The 22,958-nt window shown below is 43.4% G+C and overlaps 1 protein-coding gene across 2 annotated transcripts in view; it reads right to left on the bottom strand.

Annotated features, from left to right (window-relative positions):
* Positions 1 to 110: 110 nt before the first annotated feature.
* Positions 111 to 22,958, bottom strand: part of Rhpn2 (rhophilin Rho GTPase binding protein 2) — a 64,412-nt gene continuing 41,564 nt past the window's right edge. For both annotated transcript variants that reach the window (XM_027941416.2, XM_071604570.1), the window contains 9 exons: positions 20,898 to 21,064; positions 17,013 to 17,200; positions 16,449 to 16,605; positions 15,058 to 15,177; positions 12,984 to 13,178; positions 9,335 to 9,411; positions 8,377 to 8,523; positions 7,908 to 8,063; positions 111 to 1,528 (listed from right to left, as the gene is read on the bottom strand). In XM_027941416.2, coding sequence (XP_027797217.1) covers positions 1,268 to 1,528; positions 7,908 to 8,063; positions 8,377 to 8,523; positions 9,335 to 9,411; positions 12,984 to 13,178; positions 15,058 to 15,177; positions 16,449 to 16,605; positions 17,013 to 17,200; positions 20,898 to 21,064 — 1,468 coding nt within the window. In that variant the 3' untranslated portion in view covers positions 111 to 1,267. The remainder of the gene's footprint in view (positions 1,529 to 7,907; positions 8,064 to 8,376; positions 8,524 to 9,334; positions 9,412 to 12,983; positions 13,179 to 15,057; positions 15,178 to 16,448; positions 16,606 to 17,012; positions 17,201 to 20,897; positions 21,065 to 22,958) is intronic.

The following is a 22,958-nucleotide window of genomic DNA, read 5'->3' as shown; positions in this document are numbered from 1 at the left end:
AATAAATAAAGATCCATCAATAACTAATAGAAATTTTAAAAAAAATTTTGTGTATGAGGTTAATGAAAACTTGAAAGAAGGAATTAAAGTAAAATAAAAGCAAAAAAAACTCAGATAAATGAAGGTGTTTATTTAAATATTTATACAAACATGGCCCTAATAGCAGTAGATATACTTTCCCAAAGGTGGTTGCTTCCTTAAAGATATTGCACAATAGAAAATACTTGTTAATTCTCACATTAAATTTCAGCTATACTTTAAAAGCTATGTCATTTGTATGTCAACCATGAATCTTTAATTAGAGTCACAGTGTCATCCAAGTTACAGCCAGAGAAATCAAATTGGTAAGAATGTTCATTTAAAAAGTCAAATAGAACTTTAAACCTGAATCATTTACATCTTTACCTTACAAAATATAAAAACTACTTTTTTACCCAAGACTCTAAAAATATATAGTTATGTACTTTCTACTTTAAACAAAACGAAAAATAAAGTTTTGAGTATCAAACAGTATATTATCTACCCTGTAGACAGCATCTCCATCTAACACTGCCACTGTGTTAGCAACTTATAAATGGTCGGACTAGAGGAAAAGGTGCTCCTAAATTATTTTTATTTTATTTTATGTTTTATTTTTAGCAGTTCTGGGCTAACCCAGGGCTCTGAGTTGGGTTCAATCCCCAGGACTGCAAAAAAAAAAAAAAAAAGTCAAAACAAATTTGGCACTAGACTTTATCTGGAAATAGCATTCATATTATGTAGAAATAATAGTAAAATCTTATCACGTTAGTAAGTTCCCATAAGGAAGCAGTTCTTTGGAGCAGTTTCTAGTAACAAATTTCATTCTGTCACAGTCCTCCGACCTGCCTTAACTCAAGGGTCCTCTGAACTCTAGGTTAAGGAATGAGTATTATCCAAACTTTAACACTTACAAATAGTTCTATTTTTATAGGAAACCCCAATTTAACTCAGCGCCTGAAATTTATAACTGTAACCACTGAAAACAGCCATAATATCCATACTATTCTATTTACAATATTTTATAGAATAAATATCTTGCAGCAATATAGTGACATTCCTCAAATAAGCATATTTTCCACAAATTTCTAGAGGTTTCTTGTTACTTTCTTAAAAGCATGTCAAATACAAGTTTACACTGTGACAAAATGGGATTTGAGCATATTTGGATATTTTCCATATGGCACAAATTTTAAGGCCTAGTTAGCCCTAGAAACATTTGGGGCCTGAACATTTCTGTTTCCTCCCATTAGTATAAAGAGCTATCAGTGTTGAGCAGGCTGAAAGGAGTGGGGAACTTCTTCTTGATGTGAGGTCTTGCCACCCCAACTGCAGGGAGGCACAAGGTGCTGGCCGACTTCTGTCTGTTCTTATTGGTGCCCCAACTCAAAAAGGAAAGCTTTTTCGAGACTTTCTTGGTTTTATCACTTTTATCATCATCCTCTATGGCTAAGCAGATCATGGAATACGTTTTCTGCATTCCCACAGAGTACGTGGCACTCTTATTATGCTGCACATAGAAAAGGAAGGAAAAAAGATGTCAGACATCTTCAAGATACTTAGTAAATTATTATAAAGTTTGAGACAGTCTGCACTTAGCCTCTTCAAGCTGATTAACTCTGAAACATGGGTGACCAGTGTTTACATAGAATTTGACCCTTGAAAGCAAGGACAATTTTTAAGAAATATACTCAGTAGTAGTAATTTAGGCTTGGGAACCATTTCTCACTTTTTAAGGTTCTTATTTTGAGAAAGTAAAATAACCACGGTAAACAATAGGAAAATACAGTAGGTCTTCCTCTGGTTTCCAGGCCCTCCCTCCAAGGTAACTACTGTGTTATACTTCTAGAGATAATGTGCATATGTGTGCATAAGTATACTTCACCATTTGTCTTCTTAAAAGGAATACACACTATACTGCACCCTGCTTTTTTCAATTAACAGAACTTAGATTTCAATCCATGCCAGTAGATGTAGATCAGTTTCATTGTCTTTAAGGACAATATAGAATCCATCATGAAGACACTGCTATTAACTTTTTTCCCCTTTAAAAAAAAAAAATGTAGCCAGATGTGGTGCACACCTGTAATCTCTGCAACTTGGGAGGCTCAAGCAGGAGGACCACAAGTTCAAGGCCAGCCTCAGCAACTTAAGGAGACTGTCTCAAAAAATAAAAATAAAAAACTGCTGTGGATGTAGCTCAGTGGTAAAAATGCCCCTGGGTTCAATCCCAGTACAAAAGAAAAGAAAAAGTGCTAAAAAATAACAGAATTTACCATTTTAACCATATTTAAATGTACACAAAATTCAGTGGTATTAAATATATTCACACTATTGTACAATCATTGCCACTCTATCCCTAGAATTTTTTTCATCTTCCCCAATTGAAACTCTACCAATTAAACATTAACTTGGAACAAATTAAGTGGGGTTCAAGTAGGAAATCTAAGGAAACTTGTTTTCTAAACCACCTGCTTCTAAAGTTGGCCTAACATTTGAGATGGCTTCATTCACTAAATGTTTACTGAACATATACTATGTTCTAGGCACAAAAATCAGGCCATTTATAGAAACATACATACATACATACAACATATCTATAGTGGTACATTGTTCATAATATAAATCTAAGGAGGAATCTGAGTTAGGCACAACCAAGTAGTGGTATTTACTGTTATTCCCCTTAAGAATTTGGTTTCTTGGGATGAAGATTCTTCTCTCTTTTCTATAAAACTAAGCTTTAATCCTACCATGCTTTATAGGGCACACTCTATCATTAAAAACAATAATGAAATAGCCAGATGTGGTAGCACACACCTGTAATCCCAGCTACTTATGAGGCTGAGGCAGGAGGATCACAAGTTCAAGGCCAACCTCAGCAACTTAGTAAGATCCTGTCTCAAAATAAAAAATTAAAGGGGCTAGGGTTGTAGTTCAGCGGGAGAGTGCCTCTGGGTCCAATTTCCAGTATCAAAAAAAAAAAACCAGAACAAAAACAATAATGAAACCAACATTCTGGAGGCACGTTTGAAGGCTGAAAACAGTTTCCACCCTTAACCAGCTCAGTCTGCCATGCATCAGGATAGCCACTCTTACAAACACCCTCAGTTCTCTTCCATCCTCTTCTGGCCAACTCCAGTTAAACTCTTCTTCCCCAAGGCCAGCATGCAAACAGCTGCGCTGCTGGACACATTTACCAAGGAGCTTGGCTTCCTGACACCAAACCTCTGAATAGGTGCCTGCTCACCTGGCACCCCTGTCTTTCCCAAGTCATGTCAATCCTTTTCTCCTAGATACCTGCCATGCCCTCTCTCCTCAATTCACTCACATTTTCTCCTGTTAGCCTTGCTTATAATTAATTGCATCGGTCCCCAAAGAACAAGCCCTCCTCTGTGCCTGGATTCCACTCCCTCTCTCCTGCAAGATCCATCCTTCCTGCCTTCCTGCCTTGCAGACCTTTCCCCTCTGTGCACAGCTTGCTCTGCTATCTCTGCACGCATGTGTGCACACGCACACCCCACATTCTTTGAAAAGCCTTCCTTGACCCTATTCCCCTCCGAGGACCACCCTAGTATCTCTCTACTCCATTTCACAGGTCATTCCTTCCTCTCACTATTTTCCCCCCTGTTCTCATCCAGCCAGCATGCTCCCCAACACCCACTCCTCAAGTCTTTCTGGGGCACCTCCCTGGAACACGTAGGGTTTTTCAGAACACATCTGAAACCACTGTACTGATCTAACTCTTACATTTTTTAGATGAGAAAAAATGAGGCCCAGGGAGTACATTAACCCACTGAAGGTCACACAGGTTGTTGATGACAGTCAGGGTCTGATTCCAAGTCTCGATTTCATTTCAGCCTTGGATTCTTTCCATTTTTTTTTTTTAAAGAAATGAGCTCTTGAGCTACACAAAGACTTTGGTTAATCTTTTCTCTTTTTAAAAAAATTATTTTTAGTTGTAGATGGACACAACACCTTTATTTATTTGTTTGTTTGTTTATTTATATGTGGTGCTGAGTATTGAACCCAGTGCCTCACACGTGCTAAGCAAGTGCTCTACCACTGAGCCACAACCCCGGCCTGGATTCTTTCCACCATTATCAGTAGTTTTCACTATGCATACCATGGAAGAGCACTAGGGATTCCAACGTAATCAAGAGAGCGTGGGTAACAGGCAATCAATTCTGCCAGAGCACTGTGCTTTATTTATTCTCACCCTTTGGTTTTGCTTGAAAGAAAGGCAGTTCAAACAGTGTTCAAAGCCATGTGTGTAATCCAGGCACATGCTTGTAATCCCAGCTACTCTGGATACTGAAGTAAAAGGATTGCAAATTTGGGGCCGGTCTGGGAAATTAGTGAGACACTATCTCAAAACAAAAAGGGCTGGGGATGTAGCTCAGTGGCACAGCACCTCTGGGTTCAATACCCAGTACTGGAAGGTAGGGGTAGGAGAGAATGTAGCTTGGCGGTAGATCCCCCCCAAAAAAACAAAAACAGTGCTCAACTGTTATTATCTAAAGTTATTATTGGGTAAAAAAAAATAACCACAACAATTATGGTTATTATTACAATACCTTTTATGAAAAGAAATGTGTCCCACACTAGAAGCTGGTTTAAGGGCTTTACCAGCTCAGTGTATTCTGATAAAAATCCAAGGATGGGGTCCTATCATCCCCACTTTTTTGAGGCTCAGTGGTGTCCTTTGATTTGCCCAAGGTCACCATCTGGTGGTAAAGACAGGATTCAAATCCAGACAGTCTGTGTTCTGAGTCCTTGTTTTAACCACCATGTCAGATTCTTCATTGGCCAGGTTCAAAGGTACAACAGTACTGAAAGACAAGGCTTTCAGTGTCTTTCCAGCAGCAAAGCCTGTCTGTGGAGTCAGACTTCTCTGGCTGTGCCCTGGCCTGCAACCTTCAGACTAATTTTACTTCCTTTTAGACAAATGGACTTCTGTTGCAGTTGAGGACCTCAATCCAGAGACTCCAAGGATTTCATCCTGCAAACAACATGTTTTGAGCCCTTCTCCCAAGATGCTCTGTGAGTCAATTTTGTGATTGAGATATAATTCACATGTTATACTGATGTTATTCACCAGTTCAATTTTTTTTTTTTTTTTTTTTTTGTGGTGCTGGGGATCAAACCCAGCATCTCATGCATTCTAGACAAGTGCTCTACCACTGTTACACCCCAGCTCTAAATTCACCATTTTAATAGAGTTCTGCAATTTTTAGTAAATTCAGAGAATTGTGTGAGAATCGCAGCTACCTAACATCAGAACACATCCTCTGCCCTAAGAGAACCCCTCCGTGCTTCAGCAGTGGCTCTCACTCCCACCTCTGGTAACCACTCACCGACTGTCTATTTCCCATTAATGGAGTCATACCATCCATTTACTCCCCAGCCGTCTCTAACCTGATTTTTGTTTTCATCAGTCCAGAACAACTGTTCCTTTGTCCCACTGCCAAATGCAGAAGACAGGGCTCAGCCTCCCTAATTCTCCATCTCTTAACTGTATTCAACACAACCGGTCACTCCGGCTGCAGGATCTTCTCTTGGTTCCAGACGCTCCTTTTAGCCTGACTCTCTGAACTCTCCCTCTGAATTTTCTCTTTCTCCATTTCTTCTTATAACTGATCTGAGACACTTGGAGTGTCTCAGGGTCAGTCCACAGCCCTCCTGGGTGATTTCATCTAGTCTCACAGCTTTAATTATCATCTCCATGCTGATAACTCTCAAATGTTAACTTTGAGCCCTGACTTCTCCCTGTAAGACGTGAACACCCAACTACCTACTTTTACATCTGGATGAAGCATCTGAGACACCCAAAGCACAACCCTTGCCTTCCTTCTCTTCTCCTCCTCCTCCCTTGCCCCCAGATCCCCAACTTTATGAGAGATAATCACTGCTCATGCACTCGTTTAAGCCAAAAACTGAGGCATCTCCCCCCAATCCAACACCTTCTTTATAGGACACCCTGTCAGCTCTAACCCCACACTGCACCTCAGGTGCATCCACCTCGCTCTACCCGCAACTGCCACCACTAAGTCTAAGCCACTAACGTCACTGGCCTGGACAATTGCCAGGGCCAGCCTCCTAAGTAAACATCACACCATGGCCACTGCTCTTCATGAAAGCTTCAGTGGCTCCCAGACTCCCACCTCACTTCCTCCCCACTCTCCCCCAGTGCTCTGGCTGAACGACCTTTTTGTTCCTGGCAGCAGCTTGTTCAGCTGCAGGGTCTCTTCACCTGTGGGTGCCTCTGCCCATAACACTCAATGGCTCCTTCCTTCTTGCCACTCACAGCCCTGTCTAGGAGCGTCTCCCTCCCCTCAGACATTCAGCCATGCAACGTGTTTTCTTTACAGCATTTCTCAAAATGCAACCAGTTATTTGCTTGTTTAGTGCCAGCTTCTAGGGGGTAGCGACCTTCTCTGTCTAGTACAAACACCTAAGCACCAGTGCTATGGTTGGAGGTGGTTTGTCCTCGAGGATTCATGTGCTGGGAGCTTGGCCACTAGTGTGGCAATACTGAGGTAGGACCTACTGGGAGGACCAAAGGTCAACTGGGGGCAGGCCCTTGGAAGAGACTGTAAGAACCTGGTGGCTCTGTTTCCTGCTTTTTGATGTGATGTCTCCAATAAAGCACATGCTTCTGCCATAAAGTCCTCAGCTGCCACCAAATCAGTGAAGTCACCTAACGTTGGACTTCCATCATCCAAAACTGTGAGTTAAATAATTCTCTTTTCTTCATAAGCATCCTATCTCAGTTATTTTATGATAGTAATGAAAAACTGACTAACACAGGGATATACAGCCTGCTCAGTCAATATCTTTTAAATGAATAAATGTTATAGAAGGGACAGTGTAAGTTACATTGTTAAGTGTGGTAAAGTGCAGAAGACAACCTATGATATAGTTTCTTCCACTGAGGAAAAAAATTAAAGGATATAACTATGTACATGAATTTTCAGAAGCATTAAAAACTCCCCAAGATCTCATAGGACATGAATAACACTGTCTCTGAGTTGTGGAACTGAACTTCCACACATCATCTTTTTTTTTTTTCCTATGGTGCTGGGGATTGAATCCAGGGCCTTGTGCATGTGAGACAAGCACTCAACCAACTGAGCTATATCCCCAGCCCTCCACACAACATCTTAACCCCTTCTGTATCTTTTTTTTGGGTGGTAGTGGCAAGTACCAGGGATTGAACTCAGGAGCACTCAACCACTGAGTCACATCCCCAGCCCTACTTTGTATTTTATTTAGAGACAGGGTCTCACTGAGTTGCTCAGCATCTCACTTTTGCTGAGGCTGGCTTTGAATGTTCGATCCTCCTGCCTCAGCCTCCTGAGCTGCCAGGATTACAGGTGTGCACCATTGGGTCTGGCTTAACGCCTTCTGTACCATTGAAAAAAATTTTTTATTTTTTTTGAGATGCCAGGGTCTTGCATATGCTAGGCAGGTAAGCACTGTATCACTAAACTACATTCCTACCCATTTTTTAAAATTTTTATTTTGAGACAAGGTCTTCCTAAGTAGTCCAAGCTATCCTCAGACTTGTAATATTCCTGCCTCAGACTCCAAAGTAGCTGGAATTTAGGCACATGATACCAGGTCCAGCTCCATCTGAACTTTTTTTTTAACATGAGTATGTATTACTTCTGTAATTAAATAGAATACAATCAGAAAACTATTTGATCTACAGGATTAAAGAAAAAAATTTCAAGTTATCGTTGGCCCACGCTGGGCACATACTCAGGTTGACAAGCTTAGGAGTTCAGTTACTTGTGTCACGTTATGCAGGTGGGAGACAGAAAAGGCCTCAGAGGCCAAACTCACGCCCATTTCACATCAATCTGCTATTTACTGCTAGGGGTGCTCACCATGGAGGATGCAGAGTCCAGGAGGCTTACCACCTTCATCTCAATCTCCTCCTCACCAAAGCTTTTCAGCAGTTTTATAACCTCGCTCACCGTCAGCCACTTGCAATCAACGCCTTGAATGGAAACAATATAATCTCCTTCCCTGGCTCCTGCCAGCTACAAAAGTATTGTTTAAAAAAAGGTCAGTGTTGTTCTGTTCATTTAAATACCTGATTCAGTCCCCAGATTCATGAACAAAGTAGACATTAGCATAACTTTGCTTTGAGAGAGCAAAACTTCATTCATAGTTCTCTTTGGGCATGTAGCACCCAAGAGGCCTTTCATATCAAGTCAGACCTTTGACATCCATGAACCCCGAATTCTATCACCTAGATGTATGCATCTGAGCTGCTTGCTTTCTATCTTCCCAGCCTGATTCTGTGTAAAGCTGCTGGTGGGCTCTCTCCCATCCAGACAGCAGCAGGCTTACCGCAGCAGAGCAGGAAGGATCCAGGAAGTAGACCTGAACTGGAGCATTTCCTCGCAAGGTGAACCCCACTTCCCCTTTTTCCGCTGTAAAGTGAATGCTTCGGGGAGGTGTCCACCTCTTGTTAGCAGAAAACACAGACAGGGGGCCCTTTAAAAGAGATCATCATTAAATGTAGGGTTTGAAGGTGGAATTGGACTTTTTGAGATAGCACCCCATGTTGCCCAGGCTGGCCTTGAACTCATAAGCTCAGGAGATCCTCCTGCCTCAGCCTCCCAATTAGCTGGGACTACAGGTGTATTCTACCGTGCCCAGCTCTGAATCATACATTTGAAAGCTAAAAGGAATGTTGTCTGTTGTCCTTGAAGATTTCCTTTGGCCTTGTTCAGGGGCTATATGTGCTATCACACTCATATACAAACATTAATTGCCATTTTTTTTTTCTAACATAGCCAATATATTTTAAATAAAATTAGCTTTTAGGAATTATCTTAAATAAAACTTCTAATATAAAATTCTAAAATATCTAAAACTAGCTCTTAAGGAATGCTATTTTCTAAATGTTTGTGTCTCTCCAAAAATTTGTATGTTGAAATCTAATCAATATGATTATTAGGAGGTGAGGCCTTTTGAAGAAGTGATTAGGTCATGAGTGGGGAGCCCTCATTAAAGGGACTGTTGCCCTTATAAGTAGGTTTTAGGGAGCTCATTCTCCTCTCCTATCATCTGAAGACACAGCAAGAAGATGTCAACCAAGAACCAGAAAGCAGGCCTCATCAGACCCTGAATCAGCCAGTGCCTCGATCCTGGACTTGCCAGCTGCCAGAACTAAGGAGACTTAAGTTTCTCTTGATTATAAGCTACTGGGTTTATGGTATCTTGTTATAACGCCCTGGACAGACTAAGACAATATATACCAAAATTTAAAAGCTATTTCCTTTAAAATAAATGTCCAACATACCAGCTTCTGGAAGAAGTCTGTTGTTGTCACCTTGGAGAACTGGGGCAATATGATTTCAACCTCTTGCTCAGTTTTAGCTAGAAAAGAAGATTGAAAATGAAAGGATAAATGTTTCTATCATGGAAAGTGAATCCTTGAGGGCTGGGGTTGTGGCTCAGTGGTAGAGCACTTGCCTAGCATGTGTGAGCCACTGGGTTCGATTCTCAGCACCACATAAAAACAAATAGAAAAAAAAAAAAAAAAAAAGAAAGTGAATCCTTGAAAACTCAGGTCTCCAGTCTTCCCTCAGAAGGGAAGGGGAAACACCACTTTCTCTCCCTCTCAGTCTCTCCCATTGGCTTAGAGAAGTAGTACAAAACATGTAACGTGTCTCAACCCCTGGCCCCAGGTGACTGTGCCTCCCACCGGGGTACCTGCTTTGAGCTATAATCCATTCAGGGCTGGGACAGAGGACTGATGACCAGACACATCCCTCCTCCCCCAGGAGCTTATTGATACTCTGGTGCAATTTCTTCAGCATTCATAAACCCTGCAGAGAAGCAAACTGTTTCTGGTATGGCTCTAACAGAAGATCTGTGTGTCTCAGAACACAGTCCTGGGAACAGTGTGCTTCCTGATTTCATCATTAATTATGTGATGTGAGGATTCTGCAGTGGGCAGTGACCTTGCCCCAGTCACATCCATCATTATCTACAAATCTTCAACAGTGACCTTATGGCAGGCTCAGGCCCAGCCTTACTGGAAAGCTAGTTGGTTTCTAACAAAGGCTCCCAGAGAAGGCTAAATACACGTGAACAATAGTATGAAAAGAAAATCTAGGTCCCACCAGGGCGTATCATACCCTGCTATCCACATGATGACCCTGGGGCTTCTTGCAAATCCTTAACACAGTGCTGGGCTCAGGCAGGCTGCTCATCTGCTACAAGGGTGTGCTTGGGTTGGTGGTTTAGCTCAGTGGCAGAGCACTTGCCTAGCATGCCCGAGGCCCTGAGTTCCATTCTAGCACCACAGGAAGTAAAAACAAAGGGTGTGTGGGGGGTGTGGGGGGGGGCAGGCAGCATTGCCATCAATAGAGCTGCCTATCTCCCTCCCTCTGTGGAATTTAAGTCTCTACCTCCTAGGAGAATCCCTGAGTGCTATTCCATCAGGTGGGTGACCTGGGCAAGAATTTGGATCTCCCTAGGCCTTTACTTTCTCATCTTTAATACAACGCAGTAATCAGTACCTCCCTCACAGCAGTGGAAGAGGGATGAAATAGAATGTATACAAACGGGGCCAACTGTCATGCCTGGTAGACCTCAAACATTCAACAGACAACAACTAACATTATTACAGAGGAGCCGAGGATTCTGGCTTGAGCAGGACCCTGTCTCTAATAGCTGGTCCCTGAATATCAGGAGGGATCCCCAGAGACGGAGAACCGAGGTGTGGGAAAGAGGGGGTGATATAATGATAAACATTTTTTGGCTTTGACCATGGTCCTTAGCTCACAACTCCCTTCCCAAGGCAGGCCACAGAAACTAGAATCTCTCGTCCCCAAGGCAAATCATAAAAACTCTTATCTTCTCCTAAGAAAGCTGTCTACAAGCTGCCATAAAGAAATTCTCTGACTTCTGATAGTAGGTCACAAGACCTGTTTCATTCAAGGAGTCCGGCTCCTGCCCCTGAGAGAGGCATGTGGTGTAAAGAGGCCAAGCAGACTGCTGAACAGACAGGCCTTGGTGGGTCTCCCCACCCAGCCTATGAGCATTAGATCACACCTTTTGTGTCCAGTCACATTTCCACAAGGTTGTCCATGTTTCAATCATGCCTCTGCAAAGAAATTCTCCATAAAACCCCCAAAGGACAGGAATAAGAGAGTTCCTGGGTAGGAGAACCCATGGACGTTCCTGGGGGGTGGCACACTTGGAGAGGGCACAGAAGCTCTGCGTCCCTTCCCCCAGACCTCAGCCTACGCATCTCTTCATCTGAATCCTTTGTAATATCCTTCAAACTAAACAGTATAATTAAGGGTTTCCTTGAGTTCTGTTCTGTGAGCTGTTGTAACAAATTATTATTATTATTTTTTGAGATAGGTTCTTTCTATGTTGCTGAGGCTGTCCTCAAAATTGTGATCCTCCGGCCTCAGACTGCCTGAATAACTGAATAGCAGGTGCTACTGTTCCTGGCTGTAGTTAAATTTAATTGAAGAAGAGTTGTGGGAAATACAGGTAAAACAACGTGATGTTTAGAAATGTGATGTCTATAATTGGCATCTGAGGTGGGGCAGGGATAACCCTGGCGTCCAAGTTTTCAACCTGAGAGATCTGATGCTACCTCTGGGTAGACAGTATCAGTGCTGAACTGGATCAGAGGACACCCAGCCGGCACCTGCTGCAGAACTGATTGTTCGTTTGGAGTGTGAACAAACCTGCACATATCTAGTGTCAGGAGTGATCCGTGCTGTGAGCATGTAGTAGGAGAAACTGAGTTTGAGTTAGTTTTTTTTCTGTACTCAGGAGGGGATGGACAATGGGGTTCCCCAAAATGGGCCACCGACCATCCCCCACCTAGAGGAAAGACCCTAGTCATTTCTCACAGCAAAGCCATCACTGGAGGGAGGCCTTCCCATTCCCTACCATCTTGGGCAGAAGTGACCACCAACTGCCCGAGGACAGCAACATTTGTCTGGTTCAGCTATGTGTATATTTCTAAGCCATTGCTGTGCACATCACCTGGGAGATTTTTAGAAATTCTGGTGGTGATAAAAGATGAAAAATAAAGGGGATATCAGGAAGCCCAGGAGAGGAAATTATGATGCATTTAGCTCTCAAACTAGGGAGCTGAAAGTAAAAGAGAGTAAAATGCAGTTTCCTAGAAGGCAGCTGGAAATGTGGGTGAGTAGGAAACTGTGAAGGGTGTAAAGTTCCAAGGGTCTCCTGACTAGAGTGACAACTGAAAACACAAAGAAGGTCCTGAGACCTAATGGAAAGGGGTCTAGAGCTGACACAACAGTGCCTGTCTGTAATCCCAGCTACTCAGGAGGCTGAGGCAGGAGGGTTACAAGTTCAAAGCCAACCTCAGCAACTTAGTGAGACGCTGTCTCAAAATAAAAAATAAAAAGGACTGGGGAGATAGCTCAGAGGTAAAGTGCTTGCCTAGTGTGTGTAAGACCCTGGATTCAATTCCCACTATTGCAAAAAAAAAAAAAAAAGAAAAGGCGGGGGGTGGGGGGGACATAGGTGTGTGTCTAGAGAAGGAAAACAAGGAAGAGCAGATACCTAGAGGCTTGGAGGTGTCTATGGTGAGACTAGGCAAGAATAACCATCAGCCAAGGGGATGAAGAAGGAGAGCTTAAGGAGGCAAAAACAGGACCAAGATGGCAGGCAATCCAGTGCAAATGGATGAGAGTTGAGGGTCAGGAGAGGAGACAGGGGCTAAAGAGATGCCTGAGGGTGGAGATCATGAAGAAGCCCCTGGAGGGGGAACTAGGAAGTGAAAAGGCCATGCAGGAGCAACACTCAGTCCCTCCAGGGCCCACCACACAGTGAGAGCTTGTGTAATCTCTGAAGGGTGAGCACATACATGCTGCATTTAGCCAGGTACCCTGGTTTCCCATGCAGGGCACAGTCTACACAGCAGACACAGGCACATAGTTCTAGACACTCACAAACAATATCAGGAGCATCGATCAAGTTCAGAAGATCATCGTCCTCTTGGTACTGACTGTACTTGAGCCGAGAGCGCTGATGTGCGGCAGACAGCACCTCCTGAAGTACCTGGATGTCACGGAGCTTCTTGCACAGACTGGCCTCCCTCACAGACTCCTTGTGGTGAGTGACAGCTCTGCGCAGATGGCATTTTCCTGTAGGCAGAAAGCCACCACCAACATGAATATATCACAGAGACACAAAGGACCCAAGGATCAGCCCAAAAGGCAAACATTCTCCTTTATAAAGGATCTCGCTAACAGCTGAGCCCCACCCCCACTGAGATACAAGTGTAAATGCTCATTTATGTCTATTAAGGGTTCACTCGACAAACACTGACTGGGTATTCTAGGTGTACAGATAAAGCAATGAACAAAAATTTGCCCTTGCATTCATGAAGTTACATGCTATTAGTTGAAGACAGATAATTAAGGAACAAAGATACATGTGGTGGATCTGTGGTCATGAGGTTATGAAGAAAAGTGAAGCAAGGTAGGCAGTCGTGCTAGAAGATTGGGAATGGGACCTATTCTGTGATGGGTGATCAAGGAAGGCTTTTTGGATAAACTTGTTTTGTTTTTAAAATTATTTTTGTTTGTAAGGTAACTTCTGAGCAGAGCCCTGAAGGAAATGATATAAAAAGCATTCCTGAAAGAAGGAACAGTAAGTACAAAGACTCTGGGGCAGGAGCTCACTTACCTTTCAAGTACAACAGGAAGGCTGGGGATATAGCTCATTTGGTAGAGTGCTTGCCTTGCATGCACAAGGCCCTGGGTTTGATACCCAGCAACCCCCCCAAAAAAGGGTGGGGGGGACAACAGGAATTGAGGATATAGCTGAAGGGAATGGGGAATAGGAGAGAAGGGTAGAGAATGAGAGAGAAGAGCAGGGGCCAGGTTGTGCCTGACCTTATGAGTCAGGATAAAGACTCTTATTCTTCCTACCGTGGGCAAGATGGGAACCCATCAGGGTGTAAGCAGAGGACTGAAGGAACCAGCCTCTGTGTGAACAGAGGGAAGCAAGGAGACTAGCTATGAGCAAGGCAAGCGGTATAACCATTCTGAGCCTCTGTTTCCTCAATAGTAAAGTGGGAAGCCCACCAGACCTATCTCATAGAGTTGGGTGGAGTTTAATCAAGCCAATGTTTGTTAGGTAAGCACTATCGGCATGTGGCTTTGACCAAGGTGGGAGGATAAGAACTAGTTAGGTTGGGTGTGATGGTGCATGTCTATAATCGCTGTGACTCACTATAGTAGCTGAGGCAGGAGGATCTCGAGTTCAAAGCCAGCCTCAGCAACTTAGTGAGGCCTTAAGCAATTCAGCAAGACCCTGTCTCTTAATAAAAAATAAAAAGGACTGGGGATGTGGCTCAGTGATTAAACACCCTTGGGTTCAATCCCTAGCACCAAAAAAAAAAAAAAAGGTATTAGTCAGATTTGGGATGTTTGTTAGGTAGAGTTAATGAGGTTTGCTATTCAAATGTAAGGTGACAAAGAAAGGCAGGAATGCAGAGTAAACCCAAAGTTTCTGGCCTAAGCACCAAATGGGATGGAGTTGACATCACAACTCCAGAGAGGGGAAGTTACATGTGTTTGGGTGGGCGGAAGGTTTGGGTGCTGAAGGACATCAGGGAAAGAGATACTCACACTGAGACACAAAACAGACACAAAACCAGGACAATCCATTACCAGTCTTGCTCGCCCTTGGTGAAGCATAAAAAAATTGACAATGTGTCCTTCAGCCTTAGGATGGCAAAGGGCCATGTCATGGGCCACAGTGGTGTTGGGAGACAGTCAAAGCTCTGGTTCCATGGGGGGTAAACTGGGCATTTATGGAATGCATAAGAACATAGTTCTGAAAGTCCTTTGAGACTAGAGGGTTGCACCTCATAATTTCTGAATCCAGAGTAGCTCCAGTGAGTCTGGACACCCTTCTCTTTCAAGCCCCCACCTAGAGATCCTTCTAGGGTTGTTCATGAGCAGGGCTGCTTATCAGCAAGCTGGACACAGTTCTAGGAACAGGGCCCATACGCACCCAGCTGTCGGCGTTGATGATCATTTTTCAGTGTGGCCAAAGGTGTCAAGCCCTCTGGCATGTGGTTATAGAGCTGGGACAGGCACTTCTCCTGGTGGTCCTCATCTGCGCCTGGCTTCACTGCAATTTAAGCTCCAGGTTAAATCCCCATCTGCCTCTGAAGATGGGGCCGCACCCCATGTAGAGATTTTCCCTTTCAACCACATCCCCAGGATCCTTTCATCTCCCATTTTACCAGGCATTAGTGGCTATGGGTGTCCTTTCTGCCTGTAGACACAGTCAAAGCAATCTAGCCCCTTGGCCTTTGCTCACCTGGTGCCAGCCACACTCCAGGAGTTCATGATGGGGCCCTGAGCCCTCACTATCTCCTCCAAGTCACCTGCTGCATGGAACCTCCTGGCACAGTCCCGCCCCTGTTGCTGCCCACCCTAAACACCTCTGGTGTCCTCCATGCCTATGGTGAGGCCACACCCCTCTCCAACCTCACCTGCCACTCAACACCACTTCCACATTTGTAGCCTCTGCTTCTATGCTCAGGCACTGCTTGCTCTTTCCCTCTATGTGTAGCTGGAATAGCCACAAACATCACTAACTCTGAGAAGCCATTTAGGACTGCTGCTGCCTCATTCATATCCTGACAGCCACTGCTGGAGCACTGTATTTCCATCTGTTTAGCTAACTTCTCCCACCTAATAGACTACGTACTAGAAATAGCAGCTCACACGTTCATGGTTTAGCTTTGAATACGGGCACTTATTTTTTCACAGCAGCCCCGTAAGGTAGTTTCCCTTCCTATCTCCATTTTACAGATGAGAAAACTGAGGCACTGAGCAGTTAAGTAACTAGTCCAAGGTCATACAGCTAGTGTCAGAACTGAGATATGAACCCAAGTAGTCTGGCTCCAGAGGCTGTCCATTTAATTATTCCAGGGGCTGTCCTGAATAGTACTAATTGGATCAAAACTGCCCCCTGAAGGGCTAGGGGTGTAACTCTGAGATAGAGCACTTTCTTGACATGCACAAGGCCCTAGGTTCAATCCCCAGCATCATTTTAAAAAAAAGAAAAATATTACCTTAAAATGTTATATAAACCCAGTAATAAAACTGAGTGGTTGGCACCCCTTAGATTCTAAATTCCAGGTGAAAAATTACTTGCCTGATTCTAGAGAGAATTAAACCACTCCTTTTGCTCCTACAGCAGAAGTCTGTAACCCCCTAATGCTGCCCTGGCCTGTGACAGGTATCTAGATCGATATGTACTGCCCATCCTCTGCCTTCAGCCTGTGAGCATCTCCAGACAGGAAGGCAGCTGTACTTGGCTCAGAATCCCCCAGAGACAGCAAGATCAAACCTCCAACCAAAGCCCCAAGCCCTGAAGCCTCCAAGTCTTACACTGGTGGTCGATAAGGAGGGTGGCGACAAAGTAGTGGGCCAGGGCCCTGTAGTGGTGGGCCTTCACACAGGCCAAGCTGGCCCAGGAGTAGGGAATGTTCTCTTTCACTGGTGCCTGGCTCATGGCTGAATGCAGGTGCTGGTAGACCTCTCCCACCTGAAACAGAAGGGATATTGGGAAGGGGGAGCCCTGCACAAGGATCGTCATGAAACTAAGTACAAAAAAAAGATCCCTTTCTTCTATACAGGAGCCTCTGCCAGAGGCTGCTCCATAATCTGGGCTCAGTGCCAAGCAACTCCTGCTGCTGTCAGCCTGAGAGTTAACAGAGGGATCAGCAACTGTCATTATGCTGGTTTTTAGGCCAAGCTGCAGATGGAATCAATGATCCATATCTGAAACACTGATACTTGCCAAGAAAACACAAGGCAGCAGCCTCAGCTGGGACAGGCACGCTGCCCTGGTGGTGGGCAAGCTGCTGCCGTGGGAACCCCCGCCACTTCCAGTGCACCTGCACCAATGGATTCTGCCCACCCCCCAGAGTCACAGGAACTGAGAAGCCTTACCTTGGCAGCCTCCTGAGCCACCTTAACCAGCATGAAGAATTCGTTCTGGATCCCGGGAAGGCTGATTTTCTCAAACACACTTTCTTGGGCTTGTGCAAGCATCATTTTGACCAGCACACTGAGCATGGCGGGGCTCATGTCATAACTGGGAGTATGCGTGAATGTCTCTTTCAGGTAGCTTAATACACCTAAAATCATAATTTTTTTTTTTTTGCTTATTAGTTGGGGATCATATTATTTTACCATGCTGCTATAGAAAATGATAGAACAAAAATATAAAATTGAGATTGGAGGTAGAAAGCAGTTGCCTAGTATGTACAAGGCCTTAAGTTCTAGTCCCAGCGTGGGGAGAAAAATACACACACACACACACACACGTATATGTCTGTGTGTGTATATATATATATATGTATTATATGTGTGTAATACACAAACTAATGTTTTATAGCATCTTTTTAAAAACTCTGATTCCTATATATCTAGCAACATCACACCTACATTTATAACCAAAAAAACACTGAAAGCAGAGACTCAACTGACATATCCATGTTCAAAGAAGCATTATTTACAATAGTCAAAAGATAGAAAAGAAATCCAAATGCCCATTGATGGATGAACAAGTATGGGAAATGTGGTAAATACATACAATGGAATATTTTTCAAGCCTTAAAAAGGAATCAGGACCTGGGCAAGGTGGTGCACACCTATAATCCCCAAAACTCAGGAGGCTGAGGAAAGATCAGAAGTTCAAGGATAGTCTGAGCAACTTAGCGAGACCCCTCAAAATGAAAAATAAAGAGGGCTGGAGACGTAGTTGAGTGGTAGAGCACTCTGGGATTCAATACCCAGTACCAGAAAAAAAAAAAGCAAAACCAAATGGGAATGCAGGGCTAAGGGTGTAACTGTGACTCAGGGGCACAGCACTTGCCTAGCATACACAAGATCCTGGATTTGACCCTAGCACCCACTCCAAAGTCAAAAGAATGAAATTCTGGCACGAGCCACAACATAATGAAGACACTATGGTAAGTGAAATGAACCAATCATAAAAGGTCAAATATCATCTGATTTCATTTAATGAAGTACCTGGAATAGTCCCCATTTGTATAGACAAAAAGAATGAGGGTACCGGTTAATAAGAACTGGGGGAAGGAAGAGAGTGTTATTATTTAATGGGTACACAGCTTCAGTCTGAATGATGGAAACATCCTGGAGATGGACGGTGGTGATAGTTGTGCAACAATATGAACGTACTTAACACCACTGAACAGTACACTTAAAAATGGTTAAAATGGCTGGGCACAGTGGTGCATGTCTGTCATCCAGCCATCGGGAGACTGAGGCATAAGGATCACAACAAGTTTGAGGTCAGCCTCAGCAACTTAGTGAGGCCCTAGGCAACTCAGTGAGACCTTGTCTCAAAAATTAAAAAGGGTTGGGGACATAGCTCAATGGTAAAGCACCTCTGGATTCAATCCCCAGTGCCAAAAAGAAAAAGATTAAAATGTGAATTTTATCTTATGCATGTTTTACCACAATGAAAAATGGTTAAAAATTATAGCCAGGCATAGTGGCTCATGCGTAATAATCCCAGCTATTTGGGAGGCTGAGGCCAGAAGATCTCAATTTTGAGAGCACCCTGGACAACTTAGTGAAACCCCTATCTCAAAATAAAATTTAAAAAGAGCTAGGGATGTCAATGGGGCGGTGGCTGAGTGGTAGTGCACTTGCCTGGTATGTATGAGGCACTGGGTTTGATTCTCAGCACCACATATAAATAAATAAAACAAAGGTCTATCTATCTATCTATCTATCTATCTATATTTATATATATATATATATGAGAGAGAGAGAGAGAGAGAGCGCGCGCGAGCAAGCGAGCTGGAGATGTAGCTCAGTACTACAGTGCATGCACAAGGCCTTGGATTAACTCCCAGCATTTTTTTTTTTTAAAAAGGTCAAAACAGTAAATATGTATACTTTATCACAGTTTTTAAAAATTGATTTGCTTCCAAAACATGTACATGTATATCACCAAGGAAACCAGTTGGTTCCCTCCCTCCCCTTCTCACTGGGGACAACTGTGAGAAACTGCCCGTGACTGGACATGTGATGGAGGTGACAGCTGAAAGCAGGTGGAATGAATGAGGGAGCTCCAAGGGGACTTGCTCACCCATGACACCTGAGTCATTCAGAAACGCAGAGCCCTCCCTACTGCAGGACCTCAGGAAAGAACAACCCAGAGTGCTCCAATGGACACACCGTTCATGTTGCGGCCCTCAGCTGACTTCATACTTTAGGAAATGAACTGTCATGAGAACAATTTGGAACTGAAATATAATCTGCCACATGAATCCCATCCAACTGGTCCCTCTGGTTTTGCTGCCCTGCAGAGGGATGGCACCTGCTGCAGCCTGTTTGCCCCCCTTGGGGCTGCCCTCACGGTCACCACTGTTTAAGCTTCATTCTGTCTTTTTATCTCTAGAATCTTCGAGACAGGTCACAACGTATGCCTGCTTGGGATACCTCAGGGAGAAAGATGAGTCCAGAGAAGGACATACACTAAAACAATTCCACGCCCACGTCTCATCCCCAAACACCAATAATTTTAATGCAAGAAATTCCATAAGTCTAAGTGACAAAGCTGTGGTCCTACACAGGGTTACAGGGCTTCCTGAGTGAGTATCCGGAAAGGTTCTATGTTGGGGGAGAGGATGGAGTAGGGGTGATTACACCCCAAAGCAGAACAGGGGATCAGCACAGACAGCAAAAACCTGTTGGGCAGACTCAGAGGATCATGCTGCGGTCTACACCGTGCTACTATTTTTGCCCACCATTCCCATGTTGAGTCTGCCCCAGACACAGGCCCTGCTGGAGGGGAGCACACAGACCCCAGGAAGGCATAGAAGCCGCACCAGGCTCACCCACTGCATCCCCGTCCTCTAGGGGTTGGTGCTAAGTTGCTTTTCTCCATCCTGCATCTGGTTCATACCAGGACAAATTTCAGGCTAAGAGGTTAAAGAAGGGGAAAAATTATTTTTTAAAATCCCAGTAGAAGGCAACAGATCTACTAAGGATGCAGAGTACACAGCACTTGGCAGAGGGCTGAGAGCACCAACTTCAGGCTGGTGAACTTGACAGAATAAGAATGATACAAAGCACAGAGGGTAACACAACAGTCCTCCTTTATCCAAGGCTTTGCTTTCCTTGGTTTCCGTTACACTCAGTTAATTGTGGTATAAAAATATTAAGTGGGAAATTCCAGAAATGAAGAATTCATAAGATTCAAATAACTTTTATGACAATATTTTATAATTGTTCTATTTATTAATTATTAATGTTAACCCCTTACTACGTCTAATCTATAAATTAAACTTCATTATGATATTATCATATATCTTTACATATAGGAAAACCAGAGTTACATAGGGTTCTGTACTATCTGAACCACCCGAACCTACTGGCACCTCCTATCAGTCTTGGAACATATCCTGAACAGACAAGGAGGGACTACTGTAGGCATTAGGTACACCTAATAAAAGAAAAAAATAAAAAAGCCCACATTTTCACTCATTGGGAAAAGTGATTCTGTTCTTCCACATAGTTAGTGTTGGAAGAAACAGCTACTCAGTGTCATCACTGGGGCCATTCATTTGGAAAAGATGAATCCTTAACCAAAGTCCTCACTGTGTACATCCCAAACTAAGATGATGGCCTGAACCTAATGGTCTCTTGATGTGAAGTTATACCAGTATTAAACACGGCCGGGTCCCCTTTCAGGCTTGTGAGACCATGCATAGCTCTGGGGAGAAACCCAGACCCTCTTCAGCTGGGCACCCTAGTGCCAACCTGGTGGGGTCACAGCTGTGCCTGGCAAAGACACACCTGCAGCTCTCTGGAAGGCGTCCACGGCATTCTCCAGTCCAGCTTGCGTCTGCCGATTGCTCCGGGTCCCAATCTGGGTGTAGAGGGCTCCGATGTTAAACAGAATGCTGGCCTTCTCCAGCAGCAAGTTCTGCTGGCTGACTGGGACCCCGGTGAGGGAGTCATACCTATTTAAAAGAAAACACATTCTGGAATACACAGTACTTGGCTAGTTGATGCCACTTTGGGGTGAATATGGGCAAAATTCATTTATTGAATAAAATTTTAAAATGCACGTGCAATGGGGCTTTTGTTCCCAAGCAAGATGACAGATTTGATCACACTGATTACAGAGCCATAGAACTACACAGCCACAAACAAAAATAAGGCTTTTCAATTGAGATGTCCTTCAAGTAGGTGAATGGATAAATGCACTGTGGTACATCCAGACAGTGGAACATAACTCAGCACTAAAAGGACATGAGCTAGCAGGCCATGAAAAGACATGGTGTAAATTTAAGCACTTATCACTGAGTGAAAAAAGTCTATCTGGATATTCTAGGAAAGACAAAACTGTGGAGATTTTAAAAGATCAGTGGCTGACAGGAGTCAGGAAGGAGGGAAGAATAAATATGCATAGCACAGAGAACGTTCAGGACAGTGAAACTATTCTGCAGGATACCACAATGGTGAATGCATGTCATCATGCATTTGTCGAAACCCAGAAACTATACAACACCCAGAATGAACTCTAAGTAAACTCTGGGTGATAATGATATGTTGTCAAGGTATGATCATCTAGCATAAGAAACCTACCACTGTGGTGGGGACACTGTTCCCATATTAGAACCAGGGATCCAGAGAAAACACTGTACTTTTTGCTCAATATGGTTATGAGCATAAAAATAATAATAATATATATTTTTAAATGTACATATAAGCGATTGGATGCCCATGCCTATAACCAAGCTACTCAGAAGGCTGAGACAAGGGCATCAAGTTTGAGGCCAGCTTGTATAACCTAGTGAGACCATGTCTCAAAAAAAAAAGAAAAGAAAAGAAAAAAAGAAGGAAAAGAAATGTGGCTTTTCCCTAAGTGAAATATAGATAGCAATCACTAACCCCTCATAATTCTTCATGAAATTTAAAAGACTCAGGATTTTTTTCCCCATATTTTTTTATTGGTGTATTGTAATTGTACATGATGGTGGGGTTCGTTGTCACACATTCACACCTGCACACAATACAATAATACCAATATCATTCCCCAGTATTCCCCCCTTTCCTCCCTCCCTCCTTCTGAGCCCCCTCTTCTACTCCACTGATCACCCTTCAATCCTCAAACCTCCACCTTTCTTTTATTTCATCCCCTCTAGCTTCCTCATAGAGAAAATATATGACTCTTGGCCTTCTGAGTCTTATTTTGCTGAGCATGATATTCTTAAGTTCCATCCATTTTCCTGCAGATGAAATCATTTCATTTTTTCTTTATGGTTGGATAAACTCCCTTGTGTGTATATGTATGTGTATATATATATATCATCAGTGGATGAATGGATAAAGAAAATATGGTGTATATATATATATATATATATATACCATATTTTCTTTATCCATTCATCCACTGATGGACACCTAGGCTGGTTCCATACTTTGGCTATTGTGAATTGTGCTGCTATAAACATGGGAGTGCATGTATCCCTATAGTAAGATGCCTTTAAATACCAAGGAGTGGTACAGCTGGGTCATGTACTGGTTCCATTCCTTGTCTTTTTTTTTTTCTGTACCTGGGAATGAACCCAGAGGCGTTTAGCCACATCCCCAGCCCCATTTTTATATTTTATTTAGAAACAGGGTCTTGCTGACTTGCTTGGGGCCTCGGTAAATTGCTGAGGCTGGCTATGAACTCAAGATCCTCGTTCTTCAGCCTCCTATTCCTAATCTTCTGAGGAACCTCTCTACTGATGTCCACAGTGGTTGTACTAATTCACAATCCCACCAACAGTGTAACTGTGTTCCTTTATCTGCACATCCTTTCCAGCATTTATTATTGTTTGCCTTCCTGATGGATGCCATTCTAAT

Source organism: Marmota flaviventris, chromosome 18 (assembly GCF_047511675.1).
Source record: "Marmota flaviventris isolate mMarFla1 chromosome 18, mMarFla1.hap1, whole genome shotgun sequence".
NCBI lineage: Eukaryota > Metazoa > Chordata > Mammalia > Rodentia > Sciuridae > Marmota > Marmota flaviventris.
The sequence above is the reverse complement of the archived record's forward strand: the minus strand, read 5'-3'. Positions and strand labels throughout refer to the sequence as shown.